Source organism: Macroventuria anomochaeta, assembly GCF_010093625.1.
Source record: "Macroventuria anomochaeta strain CBS 525.71 unplaced genomic scaffold BU25scaffold_10, whole genome shotgun sequence".
Lineage (NCBI taxonomy): Eukaryota > Fungi > Ascomycota > Dothideomycetes > Pleosporales > Didymellaceae > Macroventuria > Macroventuria anomochaeta.
In genome coordinates this window covers 473,842-495,650 of record NW_022985371.1, presented here as the reverse complement: position 1 = coordinate 495,650, position 21,809 = coordinate 473,842, and the positions used below count along the sequence as shown (strand labels likewise).

The 21,809-nt window shown below is 55.1% G+C and overlaps 7 protein-coding genes across 7 annotated transcripts; 3 read left to right on the top strand and 4 right to left on the bottom strand.

Moving 5' to 3' along the window:
- Positions 1–1,153: 1,153 nt before the first annotated feature.
- Positions 1,154–3,018, bottom strand: BU25DRAFT_320475 (kinase-like protein; the record flags this gene model as incomplete). Its single annotated transcript, XM_033702245.1, has 2 exons — positions 1,154–1,704; positions 1,782–3,018. Coding segments are annotated over 2 exons (1,788 nt in total), but the record flags the coding sequence as incomplete, so codon positions are not given.
- Positions 3,019–4,121: 1,103 nt separating this feature from the next.
- On the bottom strand, positions 4,122–7,162 carry BU25DRAFT_457045 (uncharacterized protein; the record flags this gene model as incomplete). The annotated part of the gene is made up of 3 exons (XM_033710078.1): positions 4,122–5,429; positions 5,597–6,576; positions 6,655–7,162. 3 exons carry the CDS (start codon positions 7,160–7,162, stop codon positions 4,122–4,124), a joined length of 2,796 nt encoding a protein of 931 aa, XP_033563566.1.
- A 699-nt stretch (positions 7,163–7,861) lies between these two features.
- On the bottom strand, positions 7,862–8,931 carry BU25DRAFT_21187 (uncharacterized protein). The gene is made up of 4 exons (XM_033701214.1): positions 8,761–8,931; positions 8,567–8,686; positions 8,080–8,458; positions 7,862–8,028 (listed from the first exon to the last, which is right to left on the bottom strand). Exons 1-4 carry the CDS (start codon positions 8,778–8,780, stop codon positions 7,945–7,947), a joined length of 603 nt encoding a protein of 200 aa, XP_033563565.1. The 5' UTR covers positions 8,781–8,931; the 3' UTR covers positions 7,862–7,944.
- Positions 8,932–10,194: 1,263 nt separating this feature from the next.
- BU25DRAFT_420226 (uncharacterized protein) lies at positions 10,195–11,426 on the top strand (the record flags this gene model as incomplete). The annotated part of the gene is made up of 4 exons (XM_033707992.1): positions 10,195–10,302; positions 10,332–10,573; positions 10,624–10,953; positions 11,054–11,426. The coding sequence occupies 4 exons, from the start codon at positions 10,195–10,197 to the stop codon at positions 11,424–11,426; spliced, it is 1,053 nt and encodes a 350-aa protein (XP_033563564.1).
- Positions 11,427–12,742: 1,316 nt separating this feature from the next.
- On the top strand, positions 12,743–14,992 carry BU25DRAFT_364551 (carbamoyl-phosphate synthase-like protein arginine-specific small chain). Its single transcript, XM_033703791.1, has 4 exons — positions 12,743–12,902; positions 13,058–13,070; positions 13,128–13,401; positions 13,454–14,992. The coding sequence occupies exons 3-4, from the start codon at positions 13,219–13,221 to the stop codon at positions 14,711–14,713; spliced, it is 1,443 nt and encodes a 480-aa protein (XP_033563563.1). The 5' UTR covers positions 12,743–12,902; positions 13,058–13,070; positions 13,128–13,218; the 3' UTR covers positions 14,714–14,992.
- On the bottom strand, positions 14,925–17,115 carry BU25DRAFT_409271 (uncharacterized protein). The gene is made up of 2 exons (XM_033706018.1): positions 16,711–17,115; positions 14,925–16,659 (listed from the first exon to the last, which is right to left on the bottom strand). Exons 1-2 carry the CDS (start codon positions 16,858–16,860, stop codon positions 15,088–15,090), a joined length of 1,722 nt encoding a protein of 573 aa, XP_033563562.1. The 5' UTR covers positions 16,861–17,115; the 3' UTR covers positions 14,925–15,087.
- A 42-nt stretch (positions 17,116–17,157) lies between these two features.
- On the top strand, positions 17,158–21,624 carry BU25DRAFT_438876 (uncharacterized protein). The gene is made up of 3 exons (XM_033709084.1): positions 17,158–17,763; positions 18,161–20,778; positions 20,832–21,624. Exons 1-3 carry the CDS (start codon positions 17,318–17,320, stop codon positions 21,482–21,484), a joined length of 3,717 nt encoding a protein of 1,238 aa, XP_033563561.1. The 5' UTR covers positions 17,158–17,317; the 3' UTR covers positions 21,485–21,624.
- Positions 21,625–21,809: the final 185 nt, after the last annotated feature.

Sequence of the window (21,809 nt, the reverse complement as noted above, 5' to 3'; positions counted from 1 at the left end):
GTTAGATATGGCGAGGATCGAACCCGCTTCTCCTCTAGCCATCCAGCTGCTGTGCACGCTATTAGCGCCACAGAGCAGATTACAGGCAGCCATAAGGGAGAGCAGTGTAACCTGTGAGGTATTCTACCTTTGAGATACATACCCTTGATGTTGATGAGTGCGTCCGGAAGTTCAAACTACATGATCGTATGTAAAGGCATAGCACTATTGCAAAGTAAGAGAAACTGCAGCAGTCGTCATAGACCAGTCATTTGAACATGTGCATATACAAAAGTAAATGGACACGGCGCGACTCGAATCCGCATCTCCTCTTAAGGACACGGTTCAACTTTCCGCATTGGTGTTCCAACTGCAGCGTGAGGTATTCTGCCATGGTAGCTGGTACAGATTTCCTTGAGCTACATGCCCGTTTGATGTTTGATGAGATGACAGAGGCTTGCATGTCTTAAGTGCAAGATAAAGGGTGTTGTAGTGAGGTTGGCTGGTTGTAGTTGAAGGGAAGAGCGAGGAAGGTATGAGGTGGACGGAGCTGTGAGAGGAAGCAGCTGCTACAGGGCAAGAGCATGTCAGTTTATGGACACGATGAAGGAAGGTGTGATCGGTGGATGCGCGTGTGAACTCCTAGTCTTCAGACATGTACGAATGGCAAGGGAATGATGTCTCTCCAACAATGTCTGAGTTTCTTTGTACCTACTATTGCGTCTTGGTGACTATCCAAAGTTCAAAAAGAAGTGTCTGAATCAAGCTGTGTCCGGCTTGGGTTTTGTCTATGCCATGATGCCATGCCATGCCATGCCATGTTGTGCGACGGAGTGAAATGTTGATGCTAGGAGATGCAGGCAATGCAGGACAATGTGTCGACTAAACGACTGAGCGGCGAATGTAAAAGCAATGGCGCAAGTATGGATATCAGAATCGGAAAGAAAGATAATAAGTCGAGCATCCTCAAAGTCGTGGGTGTGGGATCGCCTGGACCGGGTATATTGTCGTTGCTTCATGTCGTGGTCCCGATCCCCCTGCCTTGTATCCCTAGCTCTTGTGAATCGAATGAACGGACATATGAAAGTTGGTATTACAGTGCTGAGGCACATTGTCGAGCAAGCCGAGCTCAGTGCGGGTGCCTCACTAACAATTACCTCACAGGTAATTCAGGTGTTGTGTCGTTCGCATCTTCGTCCTCAATCCTCCTCTTCAGGCCGCCCTCGACCTGGATGCCTTGCTTTACCCAATCCATCTTCTCAATGTCCTCGAGGCTCTTGCGGCCGCGCGAGACTTTCTTCAGCAGACCTTCGACGCACTCCCGAGCGCCAGCCAATTCCTTGCTCTTTTCGCGGTCCCATTCTCCGTCCTCATCACCGAATTTGACCCAGACCCAGTCACACCTGGCGATTCGATGAGCAGCTCTGCTTCGTGAGCCCACCTTACCTGGCGGTGGGTCGAAAGGTAGGCGCCCTTCCATCAGAGCGTACAATAGGACACCAAGGGCCCAAGCGTCAGTCGAGCGACCGTCATATGGCTGGCCTAGTAGGATCTCTGGAGCGGCATAGTCTTCACTACCACATCGAGTTGTCAAAAGAGGAGATTCCGGGGGAGCAGGTATACGGCGGGAGAGGCCAAGATCCGTAAGTGTCGCAATGGGGTACGGATGAGACTGTGGGTTCTTGAGAAGAGGTACAGAAGAGACAGGGATGTTGAGGAGGACGTCTGCCATGCATTAGTACAAGACCACTGTGAATGCACTGACCATTTAGAGGCTGATGTCGTAGAATGGAGAGAACTACTTTCTAGCTTGATGTCGCGATGCACAATCAGCTTCTCATGCAGATACCGTACGGCGCTGACCATCTCAGCGAACACACGCTGGACGATGTCCATACTCAGAATGTCGCGGTGGTCGCTGGCTACATCAAACAGATCACCACCAGGGCAGTATGTCAAGACCAGGAGAGCCTGGGCCTCATTGTGATCAAAAGCGCGCAGATGAACGAGAGAGGGGTGGGAGACAGAGCGGAGCATCTCCACTTCTCGTTTGAGGCTTAGTTCGACACGTTCCTCATCGGCGCCGCCGGCAGGACCGTGCTCAACGACTTTAATGGCGACGAGTTTACGAAGGTCTAGAGACTTCTCGTCCAGCGGGTCCTTGGCTGTGGTCCTTTCGCACGTGGCCAGGTAAACTTTGCTGAATGTGCCTTGGCCGAGTTGCCGAACCGGACGCCATAGCTTCTTCTTCATCTGCTGACCATGGCGAACGACAATGTACTTGGTTTCGTCTTCCTCCGTGACGTGATCCTCCTCATCCGTGGCACTCCAGTTGCTGGTATTGCTGGCAGGAGGTGTAGGCAGACCAGCGGGGACTTGCGCAGGGACAATGCCCCGCTGTGAGGCGAGATACTGCTCCCGGCGCAAGCGCTGCTGCATGGTTGCGTCACCTTCGGTAGCGACATTGCTGATGGTAACATTTCGAGGCCTTGGGTGGTGTAGGGAATCCGGCGTGTACTCACTGATACTGCGGTTTCTCTCACGAGCTGCTTCGTTGTTCTGGTGGGCCTGCATGCGCGCATCTGTAGCCTCCACGCCGGCAGTCTTTAACCTCTGGTAACCCTTCTTCTTCAGCGAGGGCGAGGGCGAGAGGGTGGCCCTGTTCGAGGCAAGATAAGTGTCATCGCGTGAACTAACAGAAGGCCCTCGAGGTCGCGGTACAGCCCTTTGCCATGGTCCGGGAGAGTCGCCCATCACCAGCGGCGAAGGAAGAGGGGTGAGGTCGCCGAGCGCGTTCAGTGCTGGCGAGGATATGGCCGAGGAAGGTGATAGTGACCCAGCCAGGCTGTTGTTAGACCGCGCAGTTCTCAAGAACTTCTCATCTATCATGATCGGCGCAGTGGCCGACTGGCGCAGCCCTTCGCTGCCTGTGCCCGCCACAGTGGTGGTGTTGTTTGGTGTATTGCGCGCGGTTGACGTCGTGGACGGGGTAAGATCGGTAACGAGGGTCAGCCCGCTACTCGGAGCCCGGACGTGCCAGCGGGGGACGTATAGAGGAAGCGAGGTGTTTGCAGGCGCGTCCTGTGAACTGAAGGATGGGAGATTGGCGTTGGGTAGCGACGAGGCAGCGTTCAGATGCGCCGAGGATGCGGGACTGGCGTCGGTGCCCGTTTTGAGTGCTTTGCTCAATTCGCCGAGGGGAGCAGCAGGTTGGGGGCCGGAGGCAGGGTTACGTTTGCCCTGGGATGAATCTGGGCCCTCCATGGTGTTCATGTGTTTGGACGAGGCGGGGGACAGACTAATGTCTGGCTCGTTGGAGGCTTGTGCGTCTATCCGGTCATCAACTCTAAGGTAGCGCGCCCACTGGTGCGGAGCAACCTGGTAAAGCTGCAGCTGCAACCAGAATAGCGCTCGACTAAAACGACATACAGAAAAGGCCTGGTTAACGATTCAATAGCAATGCGGCAACGCCGTCGTCAAGAATTCGATGTTGCTGGCTGAAGTTCCCACTGATACATCTCGCCCTCAATTGCCACGCCTCCGTAAACACAGTGAGTCTTGGTGTAGCCAATTATAGAAAAGCAGGACTAAAGGTTCAACGCGTCTGGCCTATGAGAAAGGCGCGTGCAAGCACGAAGGCACTCAGGGCTAGATTGCTTAGAGTAAGCCGAGAGGCATCATGCAAGGTTCGCGCATCCCCAGCTTTGGGGCTGAGCACCCTTCGATCTTTCAGTCTGCATTCGTTGCTCAAAGCTACTCGAATGCTTCGTTCCTTCCATTAAACATCATCGCAACATTACACTGAGTTAGGCAGCTGAGAACCTCTAGTCTAGATTCGCTAGTCAACATGTGCTTGAGTGAGACAAGAACTTCAGCGCGTCACTATATTCGGAGCAGCATCATCGTTGGAGTTGTTATTTGTGGGCTATAAATCTAGTTCACCAACTTGTAATCTCGATACGCACGAAAAGATCTCCTACGGCAAGCCGCAAATTGGCCGTGTCCGATTGCCTCGCCGCGTGGATGCTGCTGTTGATAGAAAACAGTGTTATACAGAAACCTCGCCAAATGCCTGACCGAACAAGGACCTTGCAAAGAGCCCAGTTACAGGGCGCCGTATCCCGCTAAAAGACCTGCTGCCATCATTGAGCTGGCTTCTGACCATAGGCGTATGGCTGCTCAGGGCTGGTTGGGGAGAAGTTGTATGAAGAGTAGCCGCTCATGTACCCGCTGTTGTACTGCCCGCCGTTGCCAAAATGATAGGGGTTGGTGCCGGCGTACGAAGATGTCTCCCCCTTGTTACGACCCTGATAGGTGGAACGACCGTTCCATGCTTGAGACTGCCAGTTGGTGCCGTAGTTACCACGTGGATCGCTGTGTGACTCGTAGTTGTTGGAGATACTGCGATCCTGCAGAGGTGGCATCGGCGGCTGCTCATCTCGACCTGTCTCATTTCCATAGTAGCTGGTGAGAGCAGGCTGGGAGTGGTGAGTGGGGACAGCGTGCGGCAAATGAGAAGATGCACCAGGAGTGGGCAAGGCATTCGTAGCTGAGTGGTGCGGACCGGACTTGGGCTCAGAGAGCTTCTCCACTGTCTGCTGCATATGCACCATTGCCTTCTGGATCTCTCTGAGGCTCGACTCCATCTCGGTTGTCTTCTTCGCCTGCTCTGTCATCGCAGTAACGACCTCGTCTTTGAGGAACTTTTCGAGCTGGTCGAGCTTGAGACCGACATTGTGTATCTGATTGGAGGTGTCATCGGCTTTCTCATTGACGGAGCTGATTTGAGACTTTAGGCCCTCAATATGGTTCTCCATAATGACCACGAGCTGTTCGTGTTTCGCGTTCGTTGCGTTGATCTGTTGCTTACTGTACATATCGAGGGCATCATACGTGGTTTTACCGACCACGTCCAGATGCTCATTGGTCATGAAGAAGTGGTCCTCGATGGTCTTGTGTGTGCGCGGAGAAACCCAGGGGCCTGCAGCAGGAGCACCATTGCCGCCGCGCAGCATCGGGACTATTGGAACGTGAGGTCCATGTAGCTTGTGTAGAGGACTGGGAACGGCACTCGGACACAAGATGCGAAAGTCGCCATTGGAATCAGTGCGTGGGGTTGCGCCATTGAGCATGTCGGTGAGCTTCGATGAAGAGATGTCCGGCTGTGGGTGACCTGGGCCGCCGTTCGTCACTGGAGGGAGCTGGTGTTGCTCGCTGGTGCGAAGTTCCTGCTTGACCCTAGTTGCAAGTTCGGCGTCATCGCGTTGCTGTGGCGGTTCGTTGGCTCGCGTCTGAGCGTGATCGTTTGTTGTCTGTGCCTTCGGAGAGTCCGACTCGATGGCGTTCATGCTGCCCTGGTATACCATCTCGATTGAACCGTTGTTGGAGTCTTCACGGAGATGTAGTAGGTTGGGTTTGGGTGGCGCAAAGAGCATGCGGCTGGTGTCAGTCTGGGGTGACGATTAGTTCTTCGTAAACGAGAACCTTAACAAGATGGAATGTAGGAAGTCGCAGTGAAGGCGGGTTAGGCAGCTCACGTGGGTGAGGCAAGAGCTAAGCGCAGACCCACTCTTTTCGAAGGCCAAAGGGCAGAGCGGAAGGAGCGTTTGTCACTTACATTATGCGACGGGCTTTCGCCGTCTCTGAAAAGCTGAACCGAGCGATCAGAAGGTGAGTAGAAACGCGGTGGCAGGGGACTCAATCGACGACCAAGCCGATCGTTGTAGTGGTTGTCATCGCTGCGACTTGAAAGGGGAAGTTGCAATAGCTCTTGACCTTCAGTAACCAGTGGAGCACTGTGATTACTCCCCTTCACCTCGCCGACTCCGTCTTCTTCGGGATATGGCCATTGAAGGGCTTCACCTTCAATGAGCTTGGTATAGTCTTCGGCAGTGTATGGGCGGAACTTAGTTGGGCTCACGCCACTGTTGCTGTGAATGGCAGTCTTCGGGGGCGAGGGGCTGAGCGCAAACATTGGAAACTGCAACTGTACTTGCATGCCTCTATCTGGCAAGTCACCATAGCTTTCACGTAGGTCTTCATGAGAAGGAGCTCGACGCAGTGGGCTTGGCGGGTTCACAGGAAGGCGTAACTCGGGAGGGGTGTCTTTTGCAGGCGGAGTAGGAGGAGGCATAGAGTCAAATGATGAGTTCGCTGTCGCCTGCTCTTGAGGTGACGTGTTCTCCTTTCCCGGCGACCTGCGTCCAGGTGTACGGTTGCGGCGGGTAGAAGTACTGTAGTGACTCGTGGCCGGATTGGTTTGACCGTATACCTTTGCAGGCAGAGAATTTGCTGTATCTGATCGTGGGACCTTCGTAGGCGTCTTCAAAACACGAGCAGACCTGATCGGGCGTGGTTCAATTCGGCGTGGCTTGCGTGCAGGGGTCGTTCCGAGGACCTGGGCTGCCTTCGATGGCATCGCTGGTGCTGCACCCGCCGCTGACGTTCTGCTGAACATAGGAAGGCTGACACCAAAGAGCTTTTTCTTGGGGCTTTTGGTTGGCTCGTCACCCTCGGGCTGCTTTTCGCCGCTTGCAGCTCTGCACTGAGCGCGTAGATCTTCTGTTCGGACGAAGACCTTGTCTGGATCGATGGCTCCTGATAGATGTTAGTTCTCAAGTTGCTGGATTGCAGTGAGGTGTTACGTGCCTATAGTGGGTGTGGGAGGAATCTGACCAGTCATCTTGAACAGCTTCTTCTCTGTGCGGGACTCGATTTGAGATCTCGTAGTCGTCTCATCTTCGTCCAGTGCCTCCAGCTGGGCTTGAGCTGCGGTAGCACTGCGATGACTACGCTCAGACTGCCTTGAGCGCGCAGTCGAGCCATGTCGACTAGGTACCGAGCCACAGTCTGATTTGCGAGGTGAACTACGTGCTTGTTCCATAAGACCGGAAAGTGTGGTTATCGCCGAGGAGCGGTGCTTGCTTGCTTGAGAGCCAGACTTGGAGATTGCGAGACGCGACTCATCCAACTCCAATGGGGACGTCAGCGGCGTAGTTGTGCCCGAGCGCACGGCTTGCTGTGTCGATGAGGAAGCAAAACGCTGCGGGTGTTGGCCGCTGCCTTTCGTATGGGACGGTGCATTGGCGAGGGCGTTAGGTCCAGGTACCGTCCGAGATGGAGGCCACTGTGGAATAGCAATGGGCGGGGGCCTCTTCTTGTGGTCGGGTGCTGGTGTAGACATCTTCGTATGAAGACTCGTTCGTCTTCACTTGCAGGTCAGATGTTGAGATGGATATGTGTAGGCGCAGGTCCACAGGTACACTTACGTGCGTCCGGACAAACCAATTGTTGCGTTCTCCAAGAAAGATAGCACTGCACGTGTACAGCCCAAATACGCGCAATTGAACAAGTTGAGGAGAGTTCTAACAAGATCTGAAAATGTCGGCGTGCAGAGGTAGTGAGGTGGTTTGCAGGCTGCAATGTCAGGACCCTTCACGCAGCGCAGAATTGTTGGCACGGACAACGCCACAACAAACAAACCTGGCTTTCACCTCATCTGATGTCACTTCAGACGAAAGAAAAGTGACACCAGTTCGAGGGCGCAAGAGAGAGTACGGCGCTTCTGAGATGACAGAAGAGAACCGAACAAAGATCGACTTGCCTGGAGTCTCTTGCTCGACTCAGAATGCATGGCTGCGTCTGTCTGACAGGCATGTTGCCCAGATGTGCTCACTATGTTTGAGGTTTTGGAATGGCCCAGGAACTAGGCTGTTGTCCACTGCAAGACCGTGGTCGTTTTCCTCGCTCGTCCTGGGATTCTTCGTGAGGTCAAAGCTAGAGGAGACGATCAATAGTTGAGCTGAGATGTGTGCAAGGGGAGCATGGGCAAATTCATAGCTTAGAAGAAAAACCGCTACCCACAGATGGCGCCAGAGAGGTATCCAAAAATTCACGCCCAGTCAAAAGTTCTGCAAACCAAAGCGCCCCTAGCTCTTGACACTGCACAGCCGCTGCGTTCATGTTTTAGAGTATAACGCACTTCTTTTCCTTTTTCGCTCCCTTGCCTTCTTTCCTTGTTGCTGGCGGCTCAAGTGCTGCTACAATTGCCTGCGATCACGTCAATGCTGAGCTTTGTGCCAATTTCGGGTTCTTGTTTACCTCGTCGAATACATCCTTGAGCTTGTACTGTGTCAGAGCTGAACACTCAACATACTTTACTGCACCGAGCTCCCTCGCCATTCGCTCGCCGTCTTCCCGCTTCACAGGAGCCATCCTCTGCTTCGACAGCTTGTCCTTGACAGCATTGTCTTCCCTCAAATCGACTTGTGTACCGACAATCAAGCACGGAACACCGGGGCAGTGGTGGTGTACTTCGGGGAACCATTTCTCGCGTACGTTCTCGAAAGATGCGGGCGATGTGACGGAGAAGCAGACGAGGAATACGTCAGTCTGGGGGTATGAGAGGGGTCGGAGTCGGTCGTAATCCTCCTGTCCGGCAGTATCGAAAAGACCAAGGGTGTATGGCTCGTCACCAATCCTTTACAACAGTCAATCACAGCTCATGTGAGATTCGCACGCTTTTGCAAAGCCTATGCTGCATGCTCCGCAGGGAATGTACGGAGAAAGAGGGATATGGGAGGCTCACATTACGGTGACGGCGTAGTTGTCGAAGACCGTAGGGACATATTCTGAGGGAAACTTATTCGTGGTGTAGCTGATGAGGAGACATGTCTTGCCGACAGCACCGTCGCCGACGACGACGCACCTATTGGAGAGAGCTGTTAACGACCGTCTGCATAATGCGCACAGTATAGGCGGAGTAGGAGATGCTGGGCGTACTTGATTGTCGCAACTACCATGGCTGAGGCTGGGGCGGTTTGCTAGATATGCAGCTGGGTATATAGGATCCGTGGATAGCAATGTTTGGCTTGTAGACAGTATGCGACAGCGAGATGCAGGGTCGTGTGATGGCAGCCAGGGAGTGCGGAGATGAAGCTAGCGGAATAGAACTACTGCTCGATATTCAACAAACGAGGGGTCGAAATGAGTGGAGAGCTCCTAGAAAGCACGCCAGTCAGTGTGCACATTCACGACTGTTTTACGGTTGACAGATCCGCTCCCGCGTACCTTTTGAGTCGTCCTGCGGTCCAGCGGCGGGTGCGTGCTACGCTGGCTTGTCGAGCTTTAAACCTAACGTTTCGAGTTTCAAAGCAGCCGGCGAGGGTGGACAATGAAGCGAACGGGCCGAACACAGGCGGCGACGGCACAGCGAACGGCGGACAAAGACACTGCGTACGCGACAGGTGGCCAGCGAAGTCGCGTTAATGCTGGAGGGCGTGGAGCGTGGAGCGTGGAGAGTAGGGTTGAGGTCGATACGTCCAGCTTGCCAGCGGTGGTCGAGCTATCCTATCAATGGAAGCGGTTTAGTGGGCTATCATAAACCCTGCATTGGCCCCGTTGGTAGCATATTACTAGGGATCTGCACAATTTGGTGCCAGTGGTGCCTTTTGCACGGCATTTGCTGGCCAGACCTGCTGCCGCAGCCAGATTGAGTCCAACGCGTGGCAGGCCCGGTTTTTGCAATCTCTACCCGACGCGCTGCCTTCAATACATGCACAACACCACGCCTATGATCGTGTATACGCTCGCATTCCAACAACGTTGTTGCGAACTCAGTTTACGCAGCGAACGCTGTATCTAGCCCGGCCGTGCGCCGCCATGTGGCTGCTAGCTGCGTTCCATAGATGAGCTGAGAAGTTTCCTAGAGTACACGTCGATTTGCTAGACTATGAAGAAGTGAAAGGGCGAACTGCTAGAGTGACCTCAAGCAGCTCTACAAAGGGTCTGCTGCCCCATAGAAAATGTTGCAGAGATGCTTCAGGGCCATGGCCCTCGTCTGCCCCTGTGCACGCTTCGTGAATCAAGTTCTGTGCGCTCGCATCCTTATGAATGTGCAGCGGCACTGCATTGACGGCAACTAACGCGACATTGTAACAGCAGCAAGCCTTACGTTTCAGGCCCCATCGACCGTGCTTTGGACAACTGTGAAGTCTCAGATCTCAAGACCACCTGCGAGATGGTCGAGTTCGGCTCGAGACACCGATTCGAGGCTTCCTAACAAACAGCACCACCGGCCCGCCAGTTTACCCGGAAAAGCTATGGCCTCTTCCTCAAACAACGCTGTCCCAAGCTACAACCGCATGCGCCAGCGTGTTATAAAGGCTGCATCCGTCATCAGCCAACACCCGCGGGCTGCATGCCAACTGTGTGGCGATGGATGACCTTGATGATGAACTGGATCTGCGCTACCATCACGGCGTGAACCCGGATGTCTACTATCGGGTCCCGACTACTGAGGTACAATACCTTCCTGATCTGCAGGTACCTTGGCTAAGATGTTCTTGATGTAGTCTCTGAATGGTGCACTTCGGTACGAATTAGAAAGAAATGCGTCGAGCTTGATCCCTTCAGATATAGTGACCGAGTTTGTTTTTGCGGCCGCCTCCACCGTCACCATTCCCGTGACCCAGCAAGCCAGCTTAGATGATCTCATTGAGCCTCGGGACTATGCACAGAGCATCCAAGTCGAATATGCATTGTGTCGAGATTACGATGGCAAAGACAGACTCAAAATCCAGAGGGCAATCTCGAAGTGAGTGATGAGCGTCTGACTACATTGACGCAAGTGCTAATGGGATGTAGGTCTATTGTAGCAGCTATCGAAGAGGCAGACAGGTTCAAGTACTCTGAGCGTTACGCCTATAATCCAAAGACTGGCGGTGATGGTGCCCGGCTTAGATTTGTCTGCCGAGACAGTTTGGAGAACAGAGACCGAAAAGCCAACAAGAAGAAGAAGGAGGCCGACGCCGAGGACGACGATGAAACCACCAAAGCCAACAAGGACTTGTTGCCAACTTACGACTGCGGTGGTGCGATCCATATCAAGTTCTCAATCAAGCGCGAAGCCATCAACGTGGTGTACAAGCACAGTCCAATCCATAGAGATGTCGAGAGTCGGCGAAACGGCGACAGGTATGTGGCACTTCAATGCCTGTTTACCAGCGACAGTGATCTTTCACAACAATTCTGCCGACCCGGAAGCGAACGACGGGTCTAAGCCTCAGGTTGCAAGGACTTCAAATGGAACCGTCAAAATGAGGAAGCGCAGCAAGAAAGACCATCATGTTCTAGTTGACAATGAGTTCCACAATCCAGATCTCGACATGTCCACCTCACCTGAGGCACCCAAATCTTCGGTGAAGAAGCACAAGAAGAATGGCACTGTTGCCTCCGCAGCAAGCGCCACGAAGTCGTCGGCGAAGAAGAGCAAAGACCCCAAAGCGGCTACAGCTTCGTCTCCAGTCGAATCTCGGAAGAAGGCTGCACCAGGGGAGCCTTCACCGCCCCCAAGGCTTGCCAAGAACAAGGCCTGCATCTTGTGTCGCGAGAAGAAGATCAAATGCAATGAGGCAAAGCCAACTCGCAACCAATGCAAGAGAGGATAATGGACTTGCCAGTACGAGGTTGTGGGACCTAAGCAACGCTCGAAGAACGGCTGTCTCAACTGCAAGCAGCGCAGACGCAAGTGTACAGAAGAGAAGCCATCTTGCGCGTACTGTCTCAAGATTGATGACGACTGCGAGTACGCTGAGTATTCTTAAGATGGTGCCAACGATGATAGCAACCAGGCTATACCATGACAGCATGCCGTTATCGACAACAAGGCAACCCCAGCACCGAGGGTTCGGCTCACCACATTGAGACCACTTATGCATGATCGCATCTGGCCGAAGTGGTGGCAACATCATACAACATCTGACAGCCACAAGTATAGGGTTAGTCGCGCAGATATGGCAAGTAAGCCACATGCTGATCTGAAGCGTAGAAGGGCACTTTGATCTCAGCAAAGTTACGCAGTCACCTATTCCACGCGGCCAAGACACAGCGAGAGTATTTGAAACTGGTGCACGAGGCTCTAATATTAAACTCAATAGCTGTGTGGGAATATTGTATACGAGCACCTGGCATATTACAGCGGTGGCAAACATCATCCGGCTCAGTGTGGTCCGGTCGGATTACTACAATGTACTGATGCTGCCCAAAACGAGTGTACGACTCTGTGTTCGACTTGAGAACAGAGCTGACGCGGTAGTAGTACGAATGATAAGATATTCTTGACAGGAGTGCTTTTCTTCATCAAGTGGACTTTCTTCATCAAGTGGACGCAGGTCTACAGTAACCGCGAATGAAGACATGAATGCAACGAGACACAACGTCTTCCTTCATGGATTCATCGAGTACAATTTGCGACGGCCGATATCGGATGGGTGGTCAACCGTAGGGCGTCGGCGTGTAAGAGTGACCCACCGCAGAATTCTACTGCTTCTGCCGCACGCCTTGCGGCTGAAAGCGGATTTCGGTGTGATGCTGCTCGTATCTTCTGCACAATTGCCCTTTGTGGCTACCGTAGCATCTGAAGCGGCGTGCCGCCATGTGCACACGATGGCAGATCTCAAGATAGGCGCCGTTCTTATGAGCAACAACTCTGCGTCACACCCGAGCATCATAAACTTGACGCCGAAGTGCCCCGAGAGAAGCTTTGATGCTGTATAGGGCTCGCAGGGTGTTGAATGGTTCAGAGACCCTACAGTGGGTCGAACAAGAGCCCTCGAGCTTCCCCGGACACGTTTTGCATTTGGTGATGTGCACGAAATTGCCCAATCGACGAGCTGACAAGTGAAATTTTGTCACTGCGCGTCATTGGTCTGGCTTAAAGGAGACTAGCTCACCGGTGGGGAATCACCGCCGGCCACCTCGCGATAACCTTTCAAGACTCACACAAAACCCACCAACGCCTCTCGCAGCTTGAATCCATCACTCATACATCTCCCAAGGGTCCATCTAGCCCGCCCTGTACTGACCTTGCCCGCTCGTCACCCGTTGCGCTTATGCGTGCTGTTCAAACAACCTTTACTTCCCAGGTACGTAACAATTGGCAGTACATTTCAATAGTTCCTTATCTGTCAACGCACACCGTCAATTCACCGCTCCGAACCTCTCGGCTCCTGAGATGCACACTATATCATTGCTTCTGAACATTTTCATGTCCTTGACTCTTACTGACTGACCGTTGCAGGACTACATCTCAGGTATGCTGCTGCCCGATGTTCGGCGCGTTATGAGCGTCACACTGACACTGCTGCCAGACCACCTGTGGAAGGCCTCAGTAAACTGAAAGCCTACCCAATCGACCAACTATACATCTACCGCTACCCACCAACCAACCTCCACGTCATCATGCTGTCACAAATCATCAAGCCTTCCGCTATGCGGTCCGTCAATGTCCTGACACCAGTAACAAAGATCCGCGTTCAAGCGCGTTACCTGGCCACCGTCCAGTCCAACACCGAACGCAAGATTCCCTCTCCTCACCGAAAGCCTACCGAAATCTCTACCGAGAGGGCTACTTTCACAATCAAGGTATGCATACTACTTTCATACACCAGGACGTCAACGCTCACCGCTATTGCAGAACGGTCCTATCTTCTCGGGCAAATCCTTTGGTGCTAAGGCCAACATCTCCGGTGAAGCTGTCTTCACCACCTCGCTCGTTGGATACCCCGAGTCCATGACCGACCCCTCCTACCGTGGACAGATCCTCGTCTTCACCCAGCCCTTGATCGGCAACTACGGCGTGCCCTCCGCTGCCCGCGATGAGCACGGTCTCCTTCGATACTTCGAGTCTCCCTACATCCAGGCCTCCGGTATTGTTGTTCAGGACTACGCCCTCAAGCACAGCCACTGGACTGCCGTTGAGTCGCTTGCTCAGTGGTGCGCTCGTGAGGGTGTCCCCGCCATCTCTGGTGTTGACACTCGTGAGGTTGTAACATACCTCCGTGAGCAGGGTTCTTCCCTCGCTCGTATCACAATCGGTGAGGAGTACGATGCCGATGAGGACGAGGCCTTCATCGACCCCGAAGCCATCAATCTTGTCCGTCGCGTTTCGACCAAGGCTCCTTTCCACGTTAGCTCGTCCCTCGGCGACATGCACGTTGCCCTCATCGACTGCGGTGTCAAGGAGAACATTCTTCGCAGCCTTGTCTCTCGCGGTGCCAGCGTTACCTGCTTCCCGTACGACTACCCCATCCAGAAGGTTGCTCACCACTTCGATGGTGTCTTCATCTCCAACGGCCCCGGTGACCCAACACACTGCACACAGACCGTGTACAACCTCCGCAAGCTGTTCGAGTCCTCGCAGGTCCCCGTCATGGGTATTTGCATGGGTCACCAGCTGATCGCTCTCGCTGCTGGTGCTAAGACCATCAAGCTCAAGTACGGTAACCGTGCTCACAACATCCCGGCTCTCGACCTGAGCACTGGCAAATGCCATATCACCTCGCAGAACCACGGATACGCTGTCGACCCCACCACTCTGACCAGCGAGTGGAGAGAGTACTTCACCAACCTCAACGACCAGTCCAACGAGGGTCTGATTCACAACTCCCGCCCCATCTTCAGCGCCCAGTTCCACCCCGAAGCCAAGGGCGGACCGCTCGATTCGGCCTACTTGTTCGACAAGTACATCGAGAACGTGCAGAAGTACAAGGACCTCCAATCTACCTTCTCCAACAAGAGCAACAAGCCCAGCGCTGTTCTCGTTGACCTTCTCAGCAAGGAGCGTGTCGGTGTCCACCCTGACCAGCCCGACTTCGATGTCACCAACAGCCCCGCGCCTTCGGTCGTTGTTGGAGGTGCAATACCGTCCTACCAGCCCATCTCTACTGCTGCTTAAGTAGTGAGATGAGTTCGTTTCCATGGGCAGTGGGTTTCGGTAGTTCTGGAGTTTTACATGGGATGGCTTGGTTGGGAATTTCATCTTTCATCTTGTTTATCTGGATGTTGGACAGAGGGCGGGCAAATTGAGCTGTAGCCTCGTACTTTTCGTATGTGAATCGATACATCAAATGACGCGAAACTTTCAACCACCATGTCGTAGTTGTAGAGTGAGGCGTGATGTTGGCAGACGCGGTTCACCACTCCAACTCAAAATGAGGATGCACGATATAGAAGGCTGGCATATGCCCATCGTTCCTTCGACGAATATGTGTGAATCCATGATATATGTATCGATACTTGACAGCTAACCATCTAACCTCTCCGTCACGCCTACGCCCTCCCAAAATCCGCCTCCCCATCCTCGGGCCCATCCTCCACCTCGCCCGCGGCATCTGCACTCTCGCTATCCTTTGTCTGTTTTCCAGCCCTGACCTCATTCAGCCTGCTCTCCTTCCTCTCTTGCTCCTTCCTCCTGGCCCCAGCCTTCAGTTTCTCCCACTGCTCCCTATACCGTCCAATGACCTGCTTATCCTTTTCGTTCTGCCGCGCTAGCTGGGCGTTTGTGCTGCTTAGATCTTCTAAGCGGTGTGTTTGCGCGGCGAGCTGGGCTTCTAGGTCGGCGATTCTTCTGGCGGTGGAGGGATCTGTTGCGCCTGGGGATTGTGGGTCGTGTGGGTCGTGTGGGTCGTGTGTGTGACTGCCGGGGATGGGAGGAGAGGGGAGAGCGGGCATGGCGTTTGCGCCGAGAGACAGGGCATGGGCGAGCGCGTTGGGGTCGCTGGAGAGTCTGGCGGGCGGGCGGACGCGGAAGGATTGTGCGAGGGCGTTGAACTGGTTTTGGGAGTTTGTTTCCCACATCTGGATGCGCTTGGCTTGCTTGTCTACGAGGGACTTGAGGGTTTCGTTTTCGAGGGCAAGTTCTTCGAGGGTTTTGAGACCGGTGCCGCGGCCAGCCGGTATGGTGCGTTGGGCTGTTACTTGACCCGCGGAGCTGCGGGATCGTGGGCGTCGGGAGCTGGTGGGTGAGGGTGGTCCTACGCTCTCTTGCGCGTCGACGAATTCATCGTGACTGCCCTTCAAAGAGCCTGACCCTTCATCGATGGGGTTGAGGTGGTAAGGTTGGGCGCCGGAGCCCTGTAGCATGCTTGCGTATGTGACCGTGCCGCCAGACGTGGGGACAAGGTAGAACGACTCGTTGGGGTTGAGAGGCGTACCGCCATCGCTACGGAGTGCGCGTAAAGCTGGCTTGCTGATCAGGGCAGCGAGGTCAGGGACGGAGGACTTGACGGTACGGGAAGCCTCTGGTGACGAGTTGCGCGACTTGGCTTCAGACGACTTCTCGGCTCTCGGAGGCTCTGGAGCTGGTGTCGGCGGGGTGGGGTTGAGCGGGAGCGAGGTGAATGCTAAGGGAGCGGATATGGCGGATATGACGCCTCCAAAGGCAGAGTAGAATCGACGGAAGTTGTCTTCGGGCGGAGGGGACGAAGGCTGCGGTGCCTCCTTTGGCGTTGAGAGCTCCCTCGATCTGCTCTGGTCTGACTTGCGCGACTGCCTTTCCAGCAAGTCTCTCACAGGGGTGGCTTGCCCGTCTCGAGCTGCGATGGCGCCAGAGACGGTGACTGCAGTGCCGCTCGTGGTGCGTCTTGCGCTCGGTATGCCGCGCTTCTCGGCGAGGTTGCTGGCGATGGATGATTGTGGAAGTCTGCGGTGCGTTCTTGGCGACAGTGTGGAGGGCGAATGCGTTCGTGGGCTAGCGGCCTTTGTAGAGGACGGGGTCGTGGTGCTCTCCGGGAGCTTGCTTGTGCTACTGCTGCTCTTCCTGTCGCTCCTGCGCGGGGCTTCCTTGATCAGGCCGGCGAGCTTGCGGTGGTGATCTTCGAGCAGGCTGAGGATGCGGAGGGCCTGGAGACACCGTTAGCTCTATTGCCGCATCACATTCGAAGGCATGCATGCCTCAGCGTTGTGTGTGTCCTGAGAAGCGTCGTGGAAGAGAGCGGCGGCATGATCGTGCTCGTCTCCCGCAGTCGCAATGCTGCTGCTCAGCGTAGCAGTCTGCGCATTTCGAACATGCTCATGAGCTTTGGTGAGGTGGGCCGACTCCATCTTGCATGGTTCTGGAGTATGCCAGCATGCTCGTGGAAGGGTGGTTGTCGCAGTCAAGCACTCTCACCGTGGTGGTGATGCTGCCTTCCGCGGCGAACGATATAGGGATGGGCCCCATGCATGTACCGCGGCGATCACACGGTAGCTACGGCCTGTAGCCAGCCACTAGGACTCATGACGAGCGTGTGGAGGCAGGTTTCAGCCATGAACCCGAGCTGGGTCGCTGGGTCGCTGGGTCGCTGGGTTGGAGAGCAGCTCGTGTTGCGCTGGTCAGCATCTATCTAGCATGCCCTTCTTGACGTTGCCATAGCACACTGCAGCGACGAGCGACTCCCGCGGCCCTACGAAACGCTCACTCTACTAATCGCTCACCCACACCCCCGCAGACACGTCGAATGCAGGTCTGAGGCCCACCCACCAGCAAGTCAGCCTCACCGAAGGGAACACAACACCCGACATGGCGACCGCTGGGCGCAGGAGGAGCATCACGTCGTCGCTGGGGCGCTCGAGTCGCGACCGGTCGCTGGCTGCACCGGCGGACAAGGCCTTGTCGAAGAGCGCCAGCGCCTCTGCATTGTCCGTTGGCAGCGACGGGCCTGTCGACGCCCACGACGGCGCCCTCGACAGACTGAGGAGCCGCCATTCAGACGACGGGCGAAGCGACAGCTCGTCGAACAACAACCACCACCGCCGCCTGTCGGGCCTGTTCAAGCGCAAGAAGCGCAGCAAGGACAGCAGCAGAGACGACCTCTCGCAGATGGATCCAGCGGAGACCGCAGCAGCACTCCCCGCTGACATCAGACGCCCGAGCGCAGAGCCGCTGAACCACAGCGACGACTCCCTGGGTCTGCACAAGAGCGTCGCCAGCAGCCTGCTCACCGAGGACTCCGACTCGGAGACTGCGTAAGTCGTATTCCGCCGTATTTGCCTGTCAGACCCCGATGCCCTCCCCTCCCCTCCCCGCCCCTGCGTTACAAAATTAGCCCTGAGTGCCTTGCCCGCGTGTCAGAGGGGAAAGAGCGGGACGTGGTGCGGTCCCTGGGGCTGCGCAGCAACGAAGCATGGACGCCTGGGCGAACACCACCTCCAGTTCTGGCCTCTGCCTTCCCCACCGCAGCGTATGCCACCGCAGCGTATACCACCGCATTCGTATCGCTTTCCGCAGCCCTCGCTCGTGCTCTTCTTTTGCTTTGCGCCGCCATTCGTGATACTCTGAGCATCTGCCTATTCTCTTCGTCCATTGCTTCCAACCTGCATCCACTTAGACCACGCGCTCCGTTCCGACTAACGGACGTATTAGCTCACCAGTACGCCGGCCTGGCATATCACCGCACAACTCACACGCCGGACTGCTTACACTGTCCTCTCCCCTGATCACCTCCGAAACCGTCGGCTCCGTCGACTCGGCCACTACAACCGCCGATGCCACCCTCGTCGACTCGCTGACGTCCACCAAAGAAGGCTCCGTGAGAACCGCCAACACGATTGACATCACGTCGGACAGGCGTGGAGTGTCGCCAGTCGGCAAGCTGAAGGAGGCCTTCAATCCCACTCGGCGTGCCGCCTCTCCTAAGCCGGGAGGCGACGCAGACGGCGCGAAGTCAGCCACAAGCGTGGGAGGACTAGGCTCGCTGTTTGGAGGGAAAAAGCGGGAGCAGAGGGTCCTGGACGATCCCATCGTGGCTTCACCACCGCAGATCCACACAGGATCCGAGACGCAGTCCACAGCTTCTCTGCGCTCGACGGGTCCTAAGCGGATCATCACCCAGATTCCTGCAACCCCACCGAACGCGGTCGACGCCCCCACCACCTTCGTTACCCCGCCCACGCCCATAGATGGGTCTGCACCGTCGCCAACCGAATCTACTCACTCGAAGAACGGCACAAAGCATAGCCCTTCGCAGTCGAACCCCAACGTAGTGGTCTCCTCTTCGGGGAACATGATATCGCACAGACGCGTGCGCTCAGCATCAAACGCCCCCAGCAAGCTCTCCAACTACATCTCAGCACCACTCACACCGCACCCCGAGGAAGCAAAGACGCCTGGCGGCACCGCTGTACTCAACTCGCCCAGTACCGGGTTCTTCTCCTCTGTATTCTCGGCCGCACAGAACGCTGCAAATCAGTTCAGCAACACAATCACACAAAACACTGCGCCGAAGAACAAGGCGGACAAACAACAGCAGAAGGAAGCTGACAAAGCTGAGGACGGCGGAGAGGAAGTCATTGGACCTGCGAACGTCGAGCCAACAACAGAAGGATCGGAGAAGCCCCGGCCAGCGATCGAAACACTTGGGTCTGGAAACCTCAGTTTGGCACATCTGGGCATAGCAGAAAGCAACGAAGTCAGCCCCATGTCTTCTGCGACAAACGTCACCATGAAGGCTGACGAGGCATCTGCAAAGGTCGAGGACGCCGCGGCTGCAGAGGCCGTGTCAGCGGCTTACGCGGCAAAGCCACCATCAATCAGCAGTGAACGTCCACGCTCGCTCACTGTTGACTCTGGAGGACCAGGAGGACCAGGGGCAGCTTCACCTAAGAGGGATGGCGACATCACAGATTCTCCCGCTCCCGGTTCCGTTCAGAGGCAAGGCAGCATTCGTAGCCGCATCAGTGGTGGAAGAAGAAGACGGCATAGGGGCAGCTCAGCCGCCACTGGCAATACCATTGCTGCTGCGATTGGAGCTAGCACATCTACTTTGGCCCCTGCTGCTGCGCTGCAAGGCCACCGGTTGAACGGGACTGGCTTTGCTGTGGCACCGCCGAAGCGCAACAAGGACTTCCACAATCTCTTCAAGAGCGTACCCGAAGACGACTATTTGATCGAAGACTACAGCGCAGCACTACAGAAGGAGATCCTGCTACACGGTCGACTATACGTTTCGGAAGGCCACCTCTGCTTCTCCAGCAACATTCTAGGTTGGGTCACTAACCTTGTCATCAGCTTTGACGAAGTTGTGTCTGTCGAGAAGAAGTCGACTGCAGTACTGTTCCCGAACGCCATTGTCATCCAGACGCTCCATGCTCGGAACGTTTTTGCATCCTTCTTGACTCGAGACTCTACCTACGATCTTATCATCGGTATCTGGAAGATCTCGCACCCGAACCTCAAGTCCTCGTTGAATGGCGTAACAATCGACGGGTCCGCCGGCACTGGCGACAAAACCGAAAAGGCCGAGTCGATTGGCAGCGATGTTGGTTCTAGCGAATCTGACGACGAAGTCTACGATGAAGATGCGGATGAAGATGACGGAATCGGCAGCTTTACTGAAGCTGGCGAAGGCAGTGTGGCCGGAAGCGATCTTGGCTCCGTAGCGGGCGACGCACCAGCAACTCGTAAGGTCAGCGCTGCCGTCTCGCAAGCTGTTGGGAGTGGCGGCCAAACGGTCGAAGCAGCGAAGGCTGCCACTAGCGGTGCTGCGGCAACGAACGACTTCCCTGGCTCTGCAACGCATGGTCCCACAGAGTGTGCCGACAACGACAAACACTACGACAAGCTCCTGATCGACACGACTATCCCAGCACCCTTGGGCAAAGTCTACAGCCTGATGTTTGGCCCTGCTGCTGACGCATTCATGCGGAAGTGGCTGATTGAGGATCAGAAGTCAACCGATCTGCAGATGGAGCATGACAAGGATGGTCTGGGCGAGAAGAAGACGTCGTTCAATTACTCGTACATCAAGCCTCTTTCCGCACCGGTCGGGCCCAGGCAGACAAAGTGTAACATCGAGATGACACTCGAACAGTATGACCTTGAGAGGGCTGTCAGCGTGAACTGCAGCACGCAAACACCTGACGTACCGAGCGGGAACATCTTCCTTACAAAGACAAGGTACTGCTTGATGTGGGGACCGGGCAACAGCACGCGGTTGATCATGACCTTTACCGTTGAATGGAGCGGCAAGAGCTGGCTGAAGGGTATGTGGTGCACCATTTCAATTCCACCAACTTGATATGCTAACGCACAACAGGACCTATCGAGAAGGGCGCCAACGATGGTCAAATGTCGTACGCAACCTCCCTGACAGCCGCACTTCGTACCGCCGTAGCCGCCAAAATCAGCGCTGGGCCGAAGACCCCAGGCCGCAACGGAAAGTCTAAGAAGCGTTCCAAGACCGCAGCCCTGGAAGAAGCACCCGTCATCGCCGCACCCGCCGCGCCACAACCGAAGCAGAGCAACTGGGGTCCGCTTGAACCTATCCGCCTCATCGTCCCGTTCTCGGATACGATCGAGTCCCTGTTCACACCCCAGATCATCATCACCATGCTTGGGGCTCTGCTGATATACTCCTGGTTCTTCCGCAGCGCTGCAACAGGCGTATCCGGACCGAATCAATGGAGCACGAGCCAACGACAGGTCGCGTACGAAGAGATCTGGCGGCACGAAGAAAGCGAGCTGTGGAAGTGGCTCGAGGACCGTGTAGCCATCGACCGGGTGCAACACGAAGCTGGCAGCAAGTTCACACCTGACGACCAACAACGCGTTCAACCCAAGAACATGAAAGAGCGGGAGATGGACGAAGCAATACGGGTCACAGAGCAGAGACTCGCTGAGCTGAAAGGGTCGGTTGAGAAGGAGAGGCAGAGAAGTAGGACGAAGAGCCCGAAGGAAAAGGCGACGTAGAGCTCGCTCAAAAGAAAGAGTCGTCTTAAGAGATGTTGTACATTACGCATGGCGATGGCGTTTCATTGCATCGTTTCGTTTGTTGTTTTCCAGTGTTTTGGATTGCAGTCTTTTTTTCCTTTTTTTTTTTTTTTTTTTTTTGGAAGCGTGCACTGCATGGGAGCAATGATGAGTACATCACATATAGGCCGACGTTGCCGTATCTCTTAGCGTTGATAAGGCAGTTCAAAATGTACATGTACCACTCGCAATTGTGTTTTGACACAAGCGAACAACAACAGTTACGATATCGCAGTAACCCTGATCAAGATCGAGCGACGTTCAG

Excerpts from the sequence above, each read along its gene's own strand:
- BU25DRAFT_21187 (XM_033701214.1), bottom strand. The coding sequence starts at position 8,780 with ATGGTAGTTGCGACAATCAA. Across the intron at positions 8,459-8,566 it reads AACTACGCCGTCACCGTAAT|GATTGGTGACGAGCCATACA; the intron begins GTGAGCCTCCCA and ends ACTGTTGTAAAG. Across the intron at positions 8,029-8,079 it reads TCAAGGATGTATTCGACGAG|GCAATTGTAGCAGCACTTGA; the intron begins GTAAACAAGAAC and ends ACGTGATCGCAG.
- BU25DRAFT_364551 (XM_033703791.1), top strand. The coding sequence starts at position 13,219 with ATGCTGTCACAAATCATCAAGCCTTCCGCTATGCGGTCCGTCAATGTC. Across the intron at positions 13,402-13,453 it reads GGGCTACTTTCACAATCAAG|AACGGTCCTATCTTCTCGGG; the intron begins GTATGCATACTA and ends CCGCTATTGCAG.
- BU25DRAFT_409271 (XM_033706018.1), bottom strand. The coding sequence starts at position 16,860 with ATGGAGTCGGCCCACCTCACCAAAGCTCATGAGCATGTTCGAAATGCG. Across the intron at positions 16,660-16,710 it reads AGGACACACACAACGCTGAG|GCCCTCCGCATCCTCAGCCT; the intron begins GCATGCATGCCT and ends CGGTGTCTCCAG.
- BU25DRAFT_438876 (XM_033709084.1), top strand. The coding sequence starts at position 17,318 with ATGGCGACCGCTGGGCGCAGGAGGAGCATCACGTCGTCGCTGGGGCGC. Across the intron at positions 17,764-18,160 it reads GACTCCGACTCGGAGACTGC|CTCACCAGTACGCCGGCCTG; the intron begins GTAAGTCGTATT and ends CGGACGTATTAG. Across the intron at positions 20,779-20,831 it reads CGGCAAGAGCTGGCTGAAGG|GACCTATCGAGAAGGGCGCC; the intron begins GTATGTGGTGCA and ends AACGCACAACAG.